The following is a 17,234-nucleotide window of genomic DNA, read 5'->3' as shown; positions in this document are numbered from 1 at the left end:
AAAAGTAACTAATTCTTTAACGATTTTTTATGTTTGCTCTGTATTGCAGAAGCTTACTAATTTTTACACTTTTTAGAGAAAATGCAGCTGGGAGGAAGTAGGTGATGGGTATACATGCACCCAGGCATGAATGTAATACGTGTTTATATTGGGGATAAGTGTATAGGGCACAAATGCAGATGTGTGTGTATGCACAGATGTACAGATATATTGATATAAACCCCACAGAACATGTTCTCCCTTTGCTAAACCAGCGATGACAATTCTAAGAAGTTGTGCTATATTAATAACTATATTTATACTAAGCTTGCATGAAAAGGCTGTTTAGATTATCTAAATATTGGAATAACACCATTCCTTCATCATGAACTAGTGTTTTTACTTTTCTCGTGTAAACTCTTTAAAAAGACAAATAAGAAACTAAATCTGAATTTACATATTTTAATGAGAAAATATTATTTGGACGACTAGGTTCATAATTTAACGTAGACACTTCTTAACCTTTGTCTTAAAACACACATGCTGGGAACAAGAACATCAATATTTAAAATGCCATGCTTATTCTGTACAGGAAAAAAAATTAAAATAAATGTCTTTACAGTTTCAATAAACACTAATGCTGTTTAGAGGGCGTGTTCATTTTTTTTTTCTCTTAACTTAAGCAGTTCACAACAGAACAACAGTTCAGTTTCCAGCAAACTACCTAAAACTAGAAAGGAGTATATCAAACAAAAGTGCATTTTACACATTTTATAATCATTCATATGCACAAACATTTACAGTTTCCCTAGCCCCCTCTCGTCTGCAAAGCTCCAGCAGAAATCAGGATGACTTTCAGAGTTTGTACCTGCTATTGTGTTACTTTTCCACATTTTATCAGTGACTTCAACAGCTTTTCTTTAAGCTGTGTCGGATTATATGCTTGGTAACAGCTTTATTTTTATTATAATTATGGTTGTTGTTTGGTTTTAAGCTATGAAGTAAATAGCTACAAAATTTTAAAAAATAACAACAACAACCAAAAAAAAACAAACAAAGAAAACCTCAGCTCCCCCAAACCTTCGGGTTAACCAGAAGTTAACAGACAAGTCAACTCCTCCTTCTCTTTCACCTGAAAACTACAGTAAACATCCACGTTACAACAGGTACTGCAAAAGGGACCTCATCTGGTGTACAGTACAGATGCAGGTTCAGTATTTACATTAACACAGGCGCTTTGTAAACATTGCAGGGGTGGCGTGAGCGGCCCGGCGCGGTTCCGGCCCGCTCCGCGCCGCCCCCGCCGCTCCCTCACCTGCGGGCCGCGGCCCCGCTCGTGCTCGGGCCGCCTCAGCCCCGGGGCCGCCTCAGCCCCGGGCCGCCTCAGCCCCGGGGCCGCCTCAGCCCCGGGCCGCGGCCCTCCCCCGCCGAAACGCTGCCCTTGGCGGCGCCACGGGACACGCACCCACACAAAGGACACCGAGCGCTTCCCGGCGTTTCCAAGATCCAAGCCTTTGCTGCTTGGAGGCTGGAAACGTCGCTGCTCTCATGCAGTGACACAGCAGCCATCCTTGTTTGCGGTACTAAAGATTGGTCCTGTATAAACCCCAGACAAAAGAAGGGAGCCTGGCATCGCCGAGCCAGGCTTGCCTGGTCGCCGACAAATCGAAGATGCCTGAAGTACTTTTGGAAAACTAGCAATGCAAGTGGCAGCTCCTACCGGGCGGGAGGGGGAGGGCCGGGCCGGTTCCTTTCGCCTCAGAAGAACGGAAAACAAAGTTCAGAACCAGGGGAGAAACCGAGCCGTGAGGGAGGGCTCGGCTGAAGGGGGGAAGAGGAAAGGGAGCTCACGCGAACGGCAGAACTCAGCTTCCCGCGGGGAGTTGTCTCTGCTTTCGAGGAAAAGAGTAGAGAGGAGAGGGGAAAGAAGCGAAAGGAGGGAGAGAAGGGGAGGGGAGGAGAGCTCCGAGGAAACTTTGGGAGAAAGGGGAAGGCAGCGTCCGTGCAGGCGGCCCGGGTCAGTGCACAGCCACGGAGTGCAGGGCGGGCGCCGGGCTGGTGAGAGTCTCGCTGGGGGTGGCAGGGCTGCTTTGGCTGGTGGCCGTCTGCGAGGACGTGGGGCTGAGGGAGGGCGGCGAGTTCGAGAGGATGGTGGGGATGGGCGCGGGCAGGGCGGGCAGGGCTGGCACCGCGGCAGGGGTAGGCTTGATGGGGACGGGGATGGCCGGCAAAGTCTGCCCCCCATGGCAGAGCGGTTTGATGGGCACGCCGTAGGCGCCGTACTCGCTGCTGGCCATGGAGATGGGGGTGGCGGTGTCGATCATGCCGGAGCTGTACATGTGGGGCCAGCCCGTGCCAATGGAGCTGCCCACCGTAGTCAATTGATTGGGGAGGGGGTAGGCGGCCGGCATGGGCTGCATCGTGGAAAAGGCGAGGCCCCCGGGCATCTTGTACTCTCTGGCGATGATGTTCTCGATGGCGAAGGGGTGCTTGAAGCTGGAGGGCTGGGACACGCCGAGATTGTACGTGGACATCTGGGGCAGGTGGGTGCCGGTGGCCGCAAGGGCGCTGAGCCGCAGCTTCGCTTGCTGCTGCAGGTACTGCGCCGCGTCCGCCGGCTTGCTGGGGGCCAGGTGGTCCGACTTGACCACCTTGAAGCGCTTGCGGCGGCGCAGGAAGCTGCCGTTCTCGAACATGTCCCCGCAGCTGGGGTGCAGCGCCCAGAAGCTGCCCTTGCCCGGCTGGTCGGGGCGGCGCGGGATCTTGATGAAGCAGTCGTTGAAGGAGAGGTTGTGGCGGAGGGAGTTCTGCCAGCGCTGTGTGTTCTCCCGGTAGTAGGGGAAGCGGTCCATGATGAACTTGTAGATCTCACTCAGGGGCAGCATCTTCTCCGGGGAGCTCTGGATCGCCATGGCGGTCAGCGAGATGTAGGAGTAGGGAGGCTTCTGATCACTGTAAGTGTTTCTGCCCGGGCGAGGCATCTTCGCTAGGCGACCCGCGGAGATCTGCAGAAGGGCAGCGACAAGGGGAGGGGGGGCGGGAGGAGGGGGTAGAGGGGTGAGTCCGAGAGAATTTGCACGGATACCCAGTCGGGTCATCCGGTGGCTCTGGGGCTGGGCTGGAGAAAGAAGGGCACAGGGAAGGGGCGCGGTGGATCTCAGCCCTCGAAATGGGGGACGCGGGGTGTGGGGGGGGTGGGGGTGGAGTGGGGCGCAGATGAGGGCAGGAGAAAACAGCCCAGAGCCCTGTGCGGCCGCAGAGGGAAAAGCGATGTGCTTCTCCAAGCTCTGGCCTCCCTCAGCCTGGCCTTCCCGCAGGAGCCCGCGTCCGTGAAGTTACTCTAGTGATAGCTCTGTCTTCTGGTCTCTGCGAGGATGAAGGGGACCCCATCCCCTCCCCTCGACTCCCACCCAACTCCATGCCAGCCCCTGCATGTGCCCACCTTAAAGTTGCTGGAAGTTGACAGTCCGCATCCGGGACGCAGCTGGGAGTCCGGACTCTTTCCCACCCCTCTCCTCCGGCGTGTCTCTCGCTCCTTCCGCGGCCACGCTGCTCCGGTTTAGTCCTGAGGAGGCAGCGGGCTGGCTTGGTTTTGGGAATCCTCTTGTACACCCCTCCCTTCGCCTCCGCGGGCTGAATCAGCTTCTTTTACACCACTGGCAGCTGCACTGTAGCAGAGGCTTGTTTGCTTCTCTGCAGCGGCGATGAGCTAACTAGTTGCCTCCATGTCCTTCCTCTAACCATCTGATAGTTTTATGTGGTGACATGAGCAGAAAAGACCCCTGTAGAGGCGCTTCATTAATGTGCCACTTCTTTGCTATCATATGACAATCGCCTTGGGAGCAGGGGGAGGGGAGCAGGGAGGAGGGGGCTGGAGAGAAAGGCATAATCTGGTTTCATTTACACCTATTTACATGGACACCTTGGGCCAATGGGAATCATTTCCATTTGAAGACAAGGCGAGGGGTGAAAAGGCTCCGCCAGCGGAATTGCAGTGCGATGGTACCCGGTGGCTGGGGGTGGGGGGAAGGTATGCACTAACCTCTGTGTGGACTTTGCAGGAAGCTTAGTCTGCAATTCACACTTACAAATGGAGGTACTGAGCAGTGGGATGTTTGACATGGAAATTGCTTGGCTGTGGTATTCTGTTTGTTCTGCATTGTTATCTGATTTGTATTGTTGGCTGACTTAAGGCGAGCCTTTTCCCCTGTAAGGAGGGACTTTCTCCTTGCCAAATCCGCTCTCCCCGAGCGAAGGTTTTTTCGAGGAGCGGTAAGATCGGGGCTCCTCGTTAGCCGCCCCGGGAAGTCAGTCCCGTCCCGTCCCCCTCCCTCCCCTAGCACCCCGCCCCACCCCTTGCAGGACCGCTGCTCTAGTTCCGCGAACCTGTTGGTGTAAAGACGCCGGAGTTGCTCTCAGTACACCAGAGCGAACGGGCTCATGACCGGACATACGGTCCCGGTGTGCTCGGTAACGAGCTACCGTCACACCGCTGCTCTGCTCGCGGGACCGGGGGGTATCCGGCCGGCCTCGAGGCTGGAGGGTCCCGCAGAGCCGGTCTGGGCTCGTGGGTCCGTGTCTGCTAAACATCGTCATCTTGACGCCTTCTGCGGGGTTTGCGTGATGAGTGTCAGACTGTTCGCCTGCCTGTGTGCTTCTCGGTGCGCACTTGTGCGTGTGGGAGCAGGCAGGACATGTAACAGCCGAGCTGCGGCTCTTTCTGGTGCACGGTACTCCCTCCTCCCCGGGAACCAAGGCCCCATCCTGCAACCGCAGCCCAGAAGAGCAGCTCACTGCCAGCCGTGTGTCCTGGGGGGAGGATCAGGCCCGGAAGGTCCCAGGCTTGCCCTGGCACAGGAGGGAAGTTTGCATGATGTGTATTCCCGAGGCTGCGGTGCATCCTGTCACCCTAGAGCCAGAACCGAAGATTGTCTGGAGAGCTGCGAGCCCGGGGAGGAAGAGCCTTTGTGGTGAATACACATCAACTCCATTAACAATATTTTCGGAGTCGGTCAATAACTCACCAAAACGTAACTTAAACACGATGAATTTAGGAGATTAAACAATTTCATTAATATTGAAATGGCCGCTGAGGCTGAGCGCGCGCGCTTGAAATGCAAGCACACGTTTTTCAATATTAACAGAAGTACTTGAAAAGAAGAATAATGTCACCTTCTTAATTCAGCAAAAATAGCCGGGCTGGGGGAGGGAGAGCAGGACCAGCTCTGTGCAGCGTGGCTGCTGAGAGACGGGCTCTGCGAGAGCCTTGCAGTCCTCTCGGAGGGCCGGTCCCCATCAAGCAGGGCTCCCTCAAACCTGGCCTCAAAACGCATTTTCACATTGCGACCAGCGCCGACTTCGTGTGTGTTAAACCGTGCTCCCTTCATCCCAACCCGGCTGCCCTCGGTCCCATCTAATCCTACTCTCTCGGGGGCAGGATGTCGTTTAGAGAATAAGAAGTAAATAATTGTGTTTCTAGGAATCCGAGAAGCCGACGGGCCCCGCGCTGCCGAGCTAACCGAGCCCTTTTGAGGGGATAGACCTGCCACATGCCACCCTCTGCCCCTTGCAGAGAGGGCCCGGGAGTGTTTGTGCTGTTCAGAGCCTGGGAGTAGCCTTCCTCAGTTAATCGGCTCCGAGATGCTTCATCCAGCCAGGCAGCCTCCAACTTTTTTTTTTTTTTTTTTTTTGGTGGGTGGGGTGGGTAAGAGATGCTGAGACTATGGATATTTGTTAGAGGGTAGGAAAGACAATACTCTGAAATGCAGAGGGATTCCTCCCACCATCCCCTAACACTGGACAGGAGGCTTCTGTTTTTGTCTTGAGAGCCCCCAAATAAGTGGGTGTAAGGGATACTGCCCTCCCACACACAGCACACAACCAGCTCCCCCATCCCCAACTTCTAAGACCCCTCAGTTCAGGTTTTGTCTCTCGGCCCAAGTTCACTCCTGGGATGCCTATCTACCTATCTAAAAGACAGCTCAGAAAATCCACAAACTGACAAAAACTTTTCCACTTCTCTTTGCCGGTACCTTTTCTTTTCCAAGAAAGAAAAAACCGAATCAGCTGATGCAAAAAGGAACCCACAAGCTGTAAAGTTAAAGGAAAGTCGACTTCCGTTGTCATTTGCTACTCGGAGTGCAAACAAGGTATGGCTGTAAGGCATCCGTTGTTTTTTTCCTGGTTTTCTTTTTTTTTTTTTCCATTGCGAAGGAATGTCTGATTGGAGGGGTAGGGCAGCCGAAGTCATCCCAGTAATTGATACCCAAAGTTTCATCTCGTGCTAAGCAAGCAACAGATGATAGACTTGGGCAATATAGGATTTAAAGGTAATTGTAGCATTTCCCTTTTACTTTGAAAGCCAACATTAGGGAGGAGGAGAAGGTGAAGTGAATCCAAATCCATTGTGTGGAAAACCAAAACAAATAGTCGTTTTTCTGAAGTCTAATTCACATAAGGAGCTCAGAGGAAGTGTTGGGAAAACTATATAAAATACACATAAGTCAATTATATCAATGTTCAAACCCAATGGAAATCTATTTCATGCAAGAGCCATTCAGCCCTTGCATGGAGCCCATCATGGACCACCTTTCTGCATGGAAGGTTTGCAATAGCCCCCTTTCCCACAAGCAAGACCACACACGTTTACAGATTTGGTAATAATTTATGCTAATTTTCCTCCATAAATCCACAATTCGCCTCAGTGGCAAGTAGGACTGTTGAGAGAGGAAAAGGAGACAGAAAAGTGACAAATACAATATTGATTTTGAATCCTTGTGGCTGCAAGCAGGTGTGTAGCTTTGCAGAGGGGAGGAGTGGGAGAGGGGCTGTGGGAGGAAGCCAAGAATAAAAAAATCCAAGGATAAAAAAATCCACTCTGTGTGAGAGAATACTCACAACCTTGTTAATATTTACAAACCAGTTGGGAGAAAAGAAAAAGGAGGGGGGAAGTACCAGCTTCTTAGGGTTTCCTAGGCTGCAAAACACAATGCCAGTGTCTGAGCAAGCTTCCCCCGTTTTGGAAAGTCAACTGCAGGGTGTTGGTTGTGGCTGCGTTTCGGCTAAGCCTTGCCTTTTTTTTTTTTTTTTTTTTTAATGGTTCTGCTTCTGCTTCTTGAGGGCTGAGGAGAAAGCCAAGATACTTGAGGTCTCCTGCTTTTCTGTGTGCTTGAATTCCCGGTGCGGTTTCCCGAATAGCTCCGGCCGCTCTGGGAACGGCTGGGCTTTGTCCCACCCCACATTCTTCACCAAATCTGGCACTTTGGCGTGAAACTACTTAGCGCCCTTTCAAAAGGATTTTGTTCCTTTCCCAATGAGCACTAAACAAACTCCTTCTGCCTGTCAAGGCCGGACTGAGAGGACGGTTCCCCAAACCTGTATTCCCGATAGTTTGGGATGTGCAGTGCGCTTTGTGCCCGGGGGGGCCGGGCCAGGCTGCGCCGCTGGGGACCCGGGGCTCCCGGCGCTGGGCAACGCACTAGGCCGCCCCTGCCCTGCCCTGCCACCACCGCCCGCTCGCTCCTCGCTGCTGTCACCCTCCCGAGAGCCGGCTGCTGGTATGCGCTGTCCTCGGCTGCCCCGTCGGGGATTTCAAGCGCCACCAGCCCGAGCCGGCGCTTGGTCCCGCTGGGCGCCGCCGGGGCGCACCCGAGGACGGAGCGTCCCCCGTGTCCCGAGCTCATCGCCGTCGGGCCTGGGCCCCGGGCAGCCGTTCGCATTTTCCAGCGCTCGGAGAGCCCGCGCTGGGACCACCCGAATTCCTTAACCCCGAGAGGAGGCTGTTCCCGCTCATGGCTCTTGGCGCTGCTCCGGAGCACCTGGCTCCTCATCGGAGCCGGTTTCCCGGAGACTTCTTTTCCCTCTGCCGCCGGCGGTAAATCCACGCGCCGGTAAACGCAGCACCTCAGCCTCCCCTCCCTCCACATGCCCAAGAGCTCCCTAGGACGGCTCCGAGGAGTGCCAGGGTTACACCGAGTGCGTGAACCCGGGCTGGGCACGCCGGGCTGGGCACGCCGGGCTGGGCACGCCGGGCTGGGCACGCCGGGCACACAGCGCTGCCCCCGCCGCGCCGCTTCCGCACCCCTCGTTGCCAGCACCTGCCCCCGCCTGGGCTGTCGGCCCGGCCCGGGCCCCCCTCCGCGGGACCGCGCAGGTGCGCGCCGGGGCCGCAGGCTCAGGCAGCGCAGCAGCCGTGACTCCACGGCGTTTTGTTAAGTACTGTGCGGTTAGCGCGGATTGCAGCTTGAGTCTCGACGTTATTGCCCTGAACGTCTGTCTTTGTGGTAAACTTCTCTAGCCTTCCCGGCGGTGCTGGAGTATTTATCTACACGTTTGGGATTTATTGGTTTGTTTATTTATTTATTTGGAGAAGTATCAGGGGAGGCCTCGCAAACTTTTTCTTTTTAATCTTCCCTTTTAAACAAATGTCGCATTTCAAGCTGCCCTCTCTTCTCCTCTTCACATTGTAGGAAATATTGAAAATGCCACCTTAGTATTGAAGGGATTAACTTGCTTTTCTCCCAGCCGCTAACTCTGGTGTAAAGGGAGCAGTAGATCAACTGTATAATGTGTGCACTGTTTGGTCATTTGTACAAGCAGAACAAAGGTTGAGCTAAGCCAAATTGCATTGCACTTGTGAACCGAGTCCCAATTTGAAGTATCTTTTACAGCAGGGGGAATGAGAACAATTTCGTGTATGTCTAAAAGGGAATAACAAAGCCACTTTCTAGAGCATCTCAAAGTGAAGTAGTGAGGCGTGACATTCCCAGGGTGAGGAGGGACAAAGGCAGGGTCAGGGGGATGAAAAAGGGAATCAAACAGCCACTTTCACATGTCTGCCCTCAACTGCTGCACCTCTCCATAATAGGAAACAACTGTTGTAAAAAGGGGGATTGCTCCCATTCATTCAAAATAGCAAATGATAGCTAAACAACATTGTCAAAACTGAATCAACTTCTGTGCAGTACCACCCAGAAAAAGGTATTGTGTTTTGGTTAATAGCTGGGTGGAGCAAACTTGATTTTCCTTTTTCTTTCTTTTCTTTCTTTCTTTTCTGTCTCTCTTTTTTTTTTTTTTTTTTTTTTTTGGATTTTTTTCAAGGACTCTTCTTTCCAGCTCCATCCGTTTCATAAACTTTATATTTTATCATGAGTCTTTTTTTACAAGACATGCTCATCCCATTTACTCTTTCTCCTACAGTCTGCTCTTGCCTTGGTGTTCTGTGTAAAACCAGAAGGCAAAAAAATATTAGGCTGAGTCCCGTTCTCAGGTTCAAAATCTGTAAGCAATGTAAATCTTTCTTGAATTGCATGTGCGTGTCGCCCGGCAAAAAACACCTTTAAATTACAAAGTTATTACTTAGCCAAACATTGTGAAATGGTTTTTATGACAATTGACGATGATTTTAAATTGCATATCCACAAGAATAATGGCGCGCACGTTACGGTTGTTTCCCCTCTTTATAAGCAAAAGTAATAACCGCTTGCGGAATTCAGGCTCGGACAAACTTTTTCCTGCATTGTGTGAAGTCTTTAACGAGCCGGGCTTTAATTAGGGTCAGAACTTTGAATGCTCGTGTTTTTCTCTCTGTTGGCGGGGGGCATGTTTGCAAACAGATCCGTAAGTTGCCGCCGCGAAGCCGCAGCGCGGTGGGGGGGTGGTGTGACTGTGTGGGCGCCGGGGCTCTGCACTTTCCCTTCCTGCCGCAGCGCCCCCGCCCCGCGCCGCCCCCGCCCGGCCGCCACCCACCAAGCTGCCCAGGGCCAGGGAACACAATTCCCGAGCGCGGGGCTCCCCGCCCCCGCGGCCCCGCCGGGCCCCGCTCCTCGGTGGGACGGGACGGGACGGGACGGGACGGGGCAGCACCGCCCGCCAGAGCCCCCCCGGCACTCGCACCTGCGTCCCACGGGGAAGCGGCAGCGCTTCCTCGGCCACGCCGTGCGTCCGCGAAAGCAGAGGGGCTGCTCGCCCCTCCCCGTGCTGTGGGCCGGTTTCAGCGCCCACCCCGCGGCGAGGGGGATCCGCGGGGCCGGCTCGGGGCTGCGAGCGCTGCGGGAGGCGGCTCGGCGGTGGAGCGCCCCGCACGCTCGGGGCCCGTGCAGCAGGGCGGGACGGTGACAGGCCAGCCTGGCGGCTGCAGGCGAAGCGCTGATTGCGTTTCCCGAGTCCAACGGCTTCCATCGCTTCCTTCTATCTGTTGACATCCTCCGCCCGCCCCAGCTCTCGCCCGCTATACTCAGGATGCGAGCAAAGCTCCCGTCTTCCCATCAACCCTCAGCTCTGCAGCAAAAACCATATTAACCTTCTTTAATATTTCATTCCTGGAAGAAATTCTTTGGATCTAACTTTAGAAAAGACTTCCCCCCAGCGATTTCTTCCCATGTATTTTTTTCTCCGTATTTATTATCGAGAGAAATGGTATTCATGTAGCATCCAACCAGTTAAAGAGGATAGAATTTGATAAAGTGTTTTTTCCCCTTTTGGCGAGCAAAGATTTTACATGGGAATAAAAGGCATTGGGAATGGCAAAGCTTTTTGGGCTCTGAGAGCGAGATGTCTGCGCTGTCATTCAGAGGAGAGCCCTTTCGTATTTCTTCTATGAGGAAGTATTTCCGTCCAAGTTTGCTCTCTTAAGCCGCGACCTGTAAAAGCCTTGCTCTGTATTTTGGGTGACGGCAGCTTTTCAGTCGGCACGACTGTTTTCTCGTCAAGGTAGAATTACACTTGTAAGAAGCGCCCCCGGTAGCGGAAGGGACCCGGGGCCGGCGCTGAGCCCCGCGGACCTGTTGGCAGCCCCGCGTGGAGCTGCGCGGAGCCGGGCGGAGCTGCCTGGGTAAACTGCTTGTGTATTTCACATTATCATCCCGCTATCTGCAGGCAATGTAGATTTTCTAAAGATCTAATGAATAAACAACCAGCAAGTGCTGGCGGTGTAATTTACATTGTTAATGCCTACATGTGTATAATAAATATGCATTTGTATGTCTTCAAATAAACTCTTTTTAGTTTCTAACCTGTGGTGATTTTTTTAAAAGCTGTCTTTTCCAAGAAACCAATTTTCCTTTTCGTTTCCTGAGCTGGTAGGGATGGAAAAGACCTAGCAAAGCGCTTCACATCTGCTTTTCAGTGACAGCGGGGGATGCGCGGGCCCGGGCTCTGGCTGCCCGCCGCAGCGCGTCCCGGGGCGCGCCGGGCGCAGCCACCGCCCGCTCCCCCGGCGCGGGATGGAGGCCGCGGCCAGGCAGCGTCAGGCACTCATTTCTCAGTGCAACTTGCCACGCTTTTAACAGCAGAACAATTTAAATGTACAATATTAGCTCACAGTATTAGTCTGGAGGTGCAAAGAACAATCCATTCAGAGACTGAGCTTCAAAGGCACCGGATTCCCCTCAAGGAAAAGTTTACAAATGTGGCTGCTCCCTCCCTCCCTCCCTCCTTCCCTGCCTCCCCCTCCTCCCTCCCTCGCCGGAGACAAACGGTTTTCCCCGAACGTTTCTGTAGAGGGCATCCCTGACCAGATTTCTCCCACCTCGCCGTGCGCAGCCCGCTCCCCCCGCTCTGAACTGCGGAGCGCAGGTGCTCCGTGCGCGGCTCCGCCGCCCGCGAACGGGCTCCGCGCCGCCCTCACGGGTTGCGCACTTGCAGCAGTGGTTGAAGGCGAAGCTCTCGCTTTCAGATCTTCAGGCTGAAAAGCCTGGCGCTTCTAAGCCCCCGCTGACTTCACCTTGGGAGGGATAAAGATTTTCTCCTCATTTTTCGCTACAAACCAGGTGCCACTTTCTTACACCGCTTGATGGCAAATGTCTCGTCTTCAGCGAGCTGGATCTGGCATACATTATTTTAATTAAGTCTATGGCGATTTACTTTCCTCTGAGATCCATTCCACGGTGCAATTAGGAACGTATTGGTGCTAGCACATATGAATATTCAGGAGAGTGTCAATTAATTAGCAGACAGAGGAATCTCATTATGGTGCTCAAAACCCTTTTAGTGCTAAGCAGAATTAAGGGGGCATTTGCCAATGTGCTGGATTAGTGAATATTTTACTGCGCGCTCATTTAACTTCATTATCATAGCACTTACGCTACTCTCTGATTTTATTAATTAAATTGCTCATTAATTTATCCAGAAAGAGAGATAAAAAGTTTTATGACGCCACAGCACTCTCGTAGACGCCCCAAAGAGCGAAGTGCCGCCCTGTCGCTCTGCAGGAAAGCGTTTCCCCGGGGCCGGCGGATGGCCGGGCAGCGGCAGCGCAGCCGCCCCACGCGCGGAGTCCCGCGCCCCTCAGCCAGGTGCATCTTTATCTCCCCTCACCCCAGAGATAAGTGTAATGCGGCAGTGAGTGCTGCTGCAGCAAAGGGAAAAAGGGTATCGCTGGGATTTTGAAGCGTAGTCTTCGAGTTTCATCTCTTTTTCTACTTAAATCTTTTCTCAGCATCTGGGGAGCGGGAAAGCCCACGATGCGATTTACCCCTTAATCTCTGCGCAGGGAAAAAAAATGCAGAAAGAAGAGGCGTAATCTCATCTTTCGTAGTACTATGGACAAAATCGAATGCGATCACTTTTCCGACAGAGACAGAAGCGTAACCTGAACGCTTTGCTGGGGAGAAGCGCGAATGCTTCCCGAGACCAGGAGCAGCCAAGCGCGGGGCGCGCTGGCAGCGGGCTCGCAGTTTCTCGGTGCAGTCAGGAGAACTGCGAACATCAGAAGCCAGTGATCAGGATTACGCTCATTTTCTAATTAGGCAATACTTAAATTCTCATAATTTTTCCAAGGAGCATTGTATTAAGAGCAGCTATTTAAAAAAAATGTCCGTGGGATATTGTGCTTTGCAAAAAACAAACAAAAATTCCCTCAGAAATGTTTAATATTAAATATTAATCGGATTTAAATTCAATAGCCGTATCCTGCGACAGTTATAGATGTGCGGGAAGCTATAGATAATCAGCCCTTGTGCATCTTCACACAGGAAGGATAGACCCGGTGTCAGCAAAGGCTCCGCAGAGAAAAGGGAGACCGATGGAAATGTGTTTTAAAAGTCACCTCCATTTCAGCACCGAGCGCGGAATTTGCCCAAAAAGGTTAGAAAGACAAATATTAAATCTGCCTTCACAAAGGGAGCCGCTAAATAGATCCGAAATTAATATGCATGTAAAATTAATTAGCTGCATTTCATGACATCAAAATAAGTACCTGGGAAACAAGAACACCTTCTGGGCATTTGGCACCATATGCTAGAATTACAGTTAATTGACTAATTACATAAATTAGGCATTAATTTTACAACACATCAAGTATAAAAGATATCTCAATTAATTGTGGAGGGAGAAGGAGGAGGTTAAAGGGGAGGCTGGCGGTCCGGCCAGGCCGAGCGCTGCGGGCGGGGAACGCGGCCGGAGCCGCCGCCAACTCGGGGCGGTCGTTAGCGCGGAGCCAGCCGGCCGCGCTCATTAGAATCAATTACACCGCGGAGGTTGATTAGCGCGCGTCAGGGCGCGGCGGCCCTGCCGAGCCCAGCCCGGAGCGCCGGAGCCGCCCCGAGCACGGTACGGCCCGGGACCGGGATGCGCTCTCTGCACTGACCGCTCCGTTCCGTGGAGCATCCTGCCCTCCCCGCTCCCCTGAGTATTTTATTCTGGGAGGAAAAACCAGGTTTGTGATTCTTCAGGCATTAGGTTGGGGTGTTTTCCAGTGGAGTTAGTCAGATTTTCCTATTACTTTGCAACAGTGGGAACAAGTTTCAAATAATATTAACAGTTTTAGGTAGCCAGAGCCATGGCACACAGTTTTGGTGCCTTGGAGGTGTGAGGGGATGTTCTCTACAGGTCCAGCACCTCCTCACCTGTTAGAGAGGCTACCTAACAAGATCCTTTACTCCCCACCCCCCCCCCCCCAGAATAAAAGGAGTGTCCAGTTTGAACCTGACCGTACCCAAAAAGGTGCCAGACTGCATTTATTTGGTAGCTTTCAGTTTAAGCATGAGGGAGGCTGTGTTAAAATTCAGGAAGGATTTTTAGCTGATGGGAATAATTATATCTTCCAAGCTAAAATGGCAAAATTCAAACCAGCATGGGAGCCCTAGGATCTGAAAAAAGCCCAGGTTATGTAGCAGGTAGTGGAAAGACTATCACACTGGGAGTACTTGGGGAGGCACCAGTAAGTGGTCTGCATTTACACTGGGATTTGCTGAACACCACAAAATAAACAAGTCCTACTCTGCAGCTTTTAGCTAGGTGACTGGTGAAGCTGGGACTGGACCTGCCCCAGCAGAATAGGAGGCACCAGGCAGGCTGCAGGGAGGGCTGGCTCCTGCCTTTGTGGGGAAGTGTGGGAGTTCGTGTTTCTTCTGTGAGTCTGCCTTACTGATACAAACAAAATCTGGCTTTCCTTCCCCTTTGCAAGTAAATATTCCTTAGGAATAGACCACTGTCTGGTTGCATCCATGACAATACAGCCTGACTGTTGATGGGCTAGAAAACAGATGAAACCCTGCCACACGTCTATCTTTTTATTGAGACAAAATGTTCATTTTGATGTAGCAGTTTTGTGCTGTTGCCAGATGCTGAAGGTACTTGAGGGAGATGTTGACAAGTGGATAATTGTCAACAGAACTAAAACAGACACTTTGTTTACAGTTGAGCATGATTAATTGAGAGTAAATAAAACAACAGCTCTGCTCATAAAGTCTCTCAGCATCTTAAGTTCACAAGCAGGCAGCATACTCTGAACCTGCTCATGTGCAGAGTAACAGGGCACGATAATGAGAGCAGCCTGTGCAGCTTGGACATCACCCTCTAGGTTTCAAGCCAAGTAGTTTCCTGCTTACTTTTTCTCTCTGTTGATTTATTTCCTTTTTTTTTTCTTCCTTTTTTTTTTCTTTTTTGTCCCCTTTAATTTTGGCTTACATGGCTGGATCCACAAAGGATTATAGATCACGCACTAATTCAAAAGCAAGGGTTGTGCATCTGAATGCTGGATATAGTTGGCTCAGGTAAAATGATAGGACAAAAGTGATCTAGAGTAGTTAATCAACAGTAAAATAGGAAGTGATGAAGCAGTCTTTCATCCCACATTGTAACTTAAAGGTTGTTATAGAATATTTCATGCTTTAAACCAGTAGTGAGGTGCACAAGTTAGTGGTGATGATCAGTAATATCCAGGAATATGCCACATTTTTGTGGGTTTTTGGGTTGTTGCTGGTTTGGCTTTCTTTTTTTATAATTAGGATATGTTTCTACTTGTATCTCATGTAGCAGTGTATATTTACCCAGACTTGTACAGAAGGTGGCATAGTTAGTATCTAAGTGGTATTCATGCTGCTCAGACTAGACAGACGCTGCAGCTCAATTGGAGGGTGGAGAGGAAGTAGAGTTTACCAATCCACAGTTGCCCAAATGTGGGGTTTATGCATTTCTTTTCAAAATTATATTTTTCTCTCTTCTTTGTGCTTTGATCCACTCTGAAGCCACTTCCTGTGAAATATTCTTTCTTTAATGGACAGGAGCCCTACTAAGACACTGTTGCAGCAGCTGGTTCAGCCTCCCCATGTGCAGCACACTTATAAGTAAAGTTATGAGCCTGTTGATCTGTATTCAGACTTTCTGCCTTGGTTCTGTCCTCGGGTGACTGGAGGTTTAAGGAGAGCCTGTCTGTGTCTGTACCTGTTGTCAGTGGGCATTCAAACAGCTGGAAGGGCTCTGCAGCTGCTCCAGCCTGTGAATGAGACATGCTTGCTCCATCAGTGCTGAAGGAGGGGCACGTTCTCTTACTGATGACTGCTGTGTATTTCTTCTCGAGTCAGTTTATTGCAGCTTGCAGGTTTGGGGGTGTTTTTTGTCTTCTGTACTGACTCTGTCTTGCTGTCTTTGACTTCAACAGTGCCAGCTTCCAAGGCATATGAGAATATCCCTTACTCTCATGCCCACAGTTCAAAGATGCAGTTCTTGGTGGCTGTCTTCCAAACAGTCCTTCAGCAGTGATTGGGTGCTACTCATCTATTACAGCTGTGTCTGCTTAGAGGGAGGGGAAGACTGTCAGGAATTAATAAGAGTTTGCATAGTAATACACATTCATCTGTCATTTCAACATACAAGTAACCTTAGGTTATTGTTTTACACTCTGAAGGCCGGTCATGCCAGCAGCCTCCTGTCCAGAGGTGTCATTGGCCCCGAGGGTGCTGCCAGGACAGTGTGTGTTGTGATGTGGCTCCATCACCCTTGCTCAATAGCTGGGATGTTTCTGGCATTGCACCGGCTGCTCACTGGCTGCTGGGCTCCTGTCCATGTGGGACCGCGGGTCTTGGAGCCATGCCTAAGGGTATTTATTCTGACCATCGGTAGCTTGTCAGTTGGATTATTGATTAGTTTATACTTCATTTACACTATCACAGCCAAGATGATTGCAGTTTTTGCCTTGAATCCTCCTGTAACCTTAGTATTTCTCCAGTTCCTTTGAAAACCTTTCTTCTTTATTTTATCTGTGATCAAAACTTTGCTCATCCCTCATCTAGAATGCACCTCTTCCTCTGGAGCATATGCTTGTCTAAGCTGCAGCAGTTGTTGCTTGCCTGTGCAGCTCAGAAGCGCCCCAGGATGCTCCCCAAAGGTTGCTGCACTTCAAAGGAGAAGCTGCAGGCTCACAGCAGCCAGAAAACAGGCGCTTGCGGGCCTCAAAGCCCCAAAGGTGGCTGTTGGCATGGATGTAAGAGGAAAAGCTCCTTTCAAGGAGCAGCTTTGGAGTTTCCTTCTGTAGGGGAGCACTGGGCACTTCAAGGCAGCAAGCCAGGATCCTCTATGCAGATTGTGAAGATCTTCCCAGAAGCTAGAGCAGCTGTGTGGGGAACTCCTGTGCGAGTCAAAGCACCGAGGGGGAGCGTGGTGGGGAGAGGTGAGAGCATGGCCTGTTCAGCTGTGGGTAAGCTCTCAGCCCCCAAGTTATGGCGGTCTTGTACCAACCTGAAGACCACCGTGTTACTTGTTTGGATGGTGGTAGGTGTCAGCTCTCCAAAACTGAAGACCCTACTTTATTTGCAAGACACAAGGGAAAAAATGGTTTCCTTACTTATGTAAACTTTGTGTTTTCATCTGCATGATGTCAGATGGTAAAGACTTTGGAGATAACATCCTTTTGAGCCTAACTTACCCAGCACCTTTTAAGGACAAGTTTTCCAGTGGAGTTATATAACTTTAAAAATAAGCCCAAGGACAGGAGGTTCTGCTACATCAGTGGAATTGGTGTATTTTGCAAATGGTAA

General features: G+C 51.2%; 1 protein-coding gene and 1 long non-coding RNA gene across 2 annotated transcripts in view; one reads left to right on the top strand and one right to left on the bottom strand.

The window, feature by feature from the left end:
• Window positions 1-1,821: 1,821 nt before the first annotated feature.
• On the bottom strand, window positions 1,822-3,791 carry FOXB1 (forkhead box B1). Its single transcript, XM_068203355.1, has 2 exons — window positions 3,422-3,791; window positions 1,822-2,984 (listed from the first exon to the last, which is right to left on the bottom strand). Exon 2 carries the CDS (start codon window positions 2,958-2,960, stop codon window positions 1,998-2,000), a length of 963 nt encoding a protein of 320 aa, XP_068059456.1. The 5' UTR covers window positions 2,961-2,984; window positions 3,422-3,791; the 3' UTR covers window positions 1,822-1,997.
• A 2,235-nt stretch (window positions 3,792-6,026) lies between these two features.
• The window catches only part of LOC137482046 (uncharacterized), a 64,318-nt gene continuing 53,110 nt past the window's right edge, over window positions 6,027-17,234 (top strand). Inside the window, exons 1-2 of the long non-coding RNA XR_011003851.1 lie at window positions 6,027-6,128; window positions 12,951-13,062. This is a non-coding gene — a long non-coding RNA (uncharacterized lncRNA). The remainder of the gene's footprint in view (window positions 6,129-12,950; window positions 13,063-17,234) is intronic.

This window comes from Anomalospiza imberbis, chromosome 13, assembly GCF_031753505.1.
Source record: "Anomalospiza imberbis isolate Cuckoo-Finch-1a 21T00152 chromosome 13, ASM3175350v1, whole genome shotgun sequence".
NCBI lineage: Eukaryota > Metazoa > Chordata > Aves > Passeriformes > Viduidae > Anomalospiza > Anomalospiza imberbis.
This window is presented reverse-complemented; position numbering and strand designations above follow the sequence as displayed.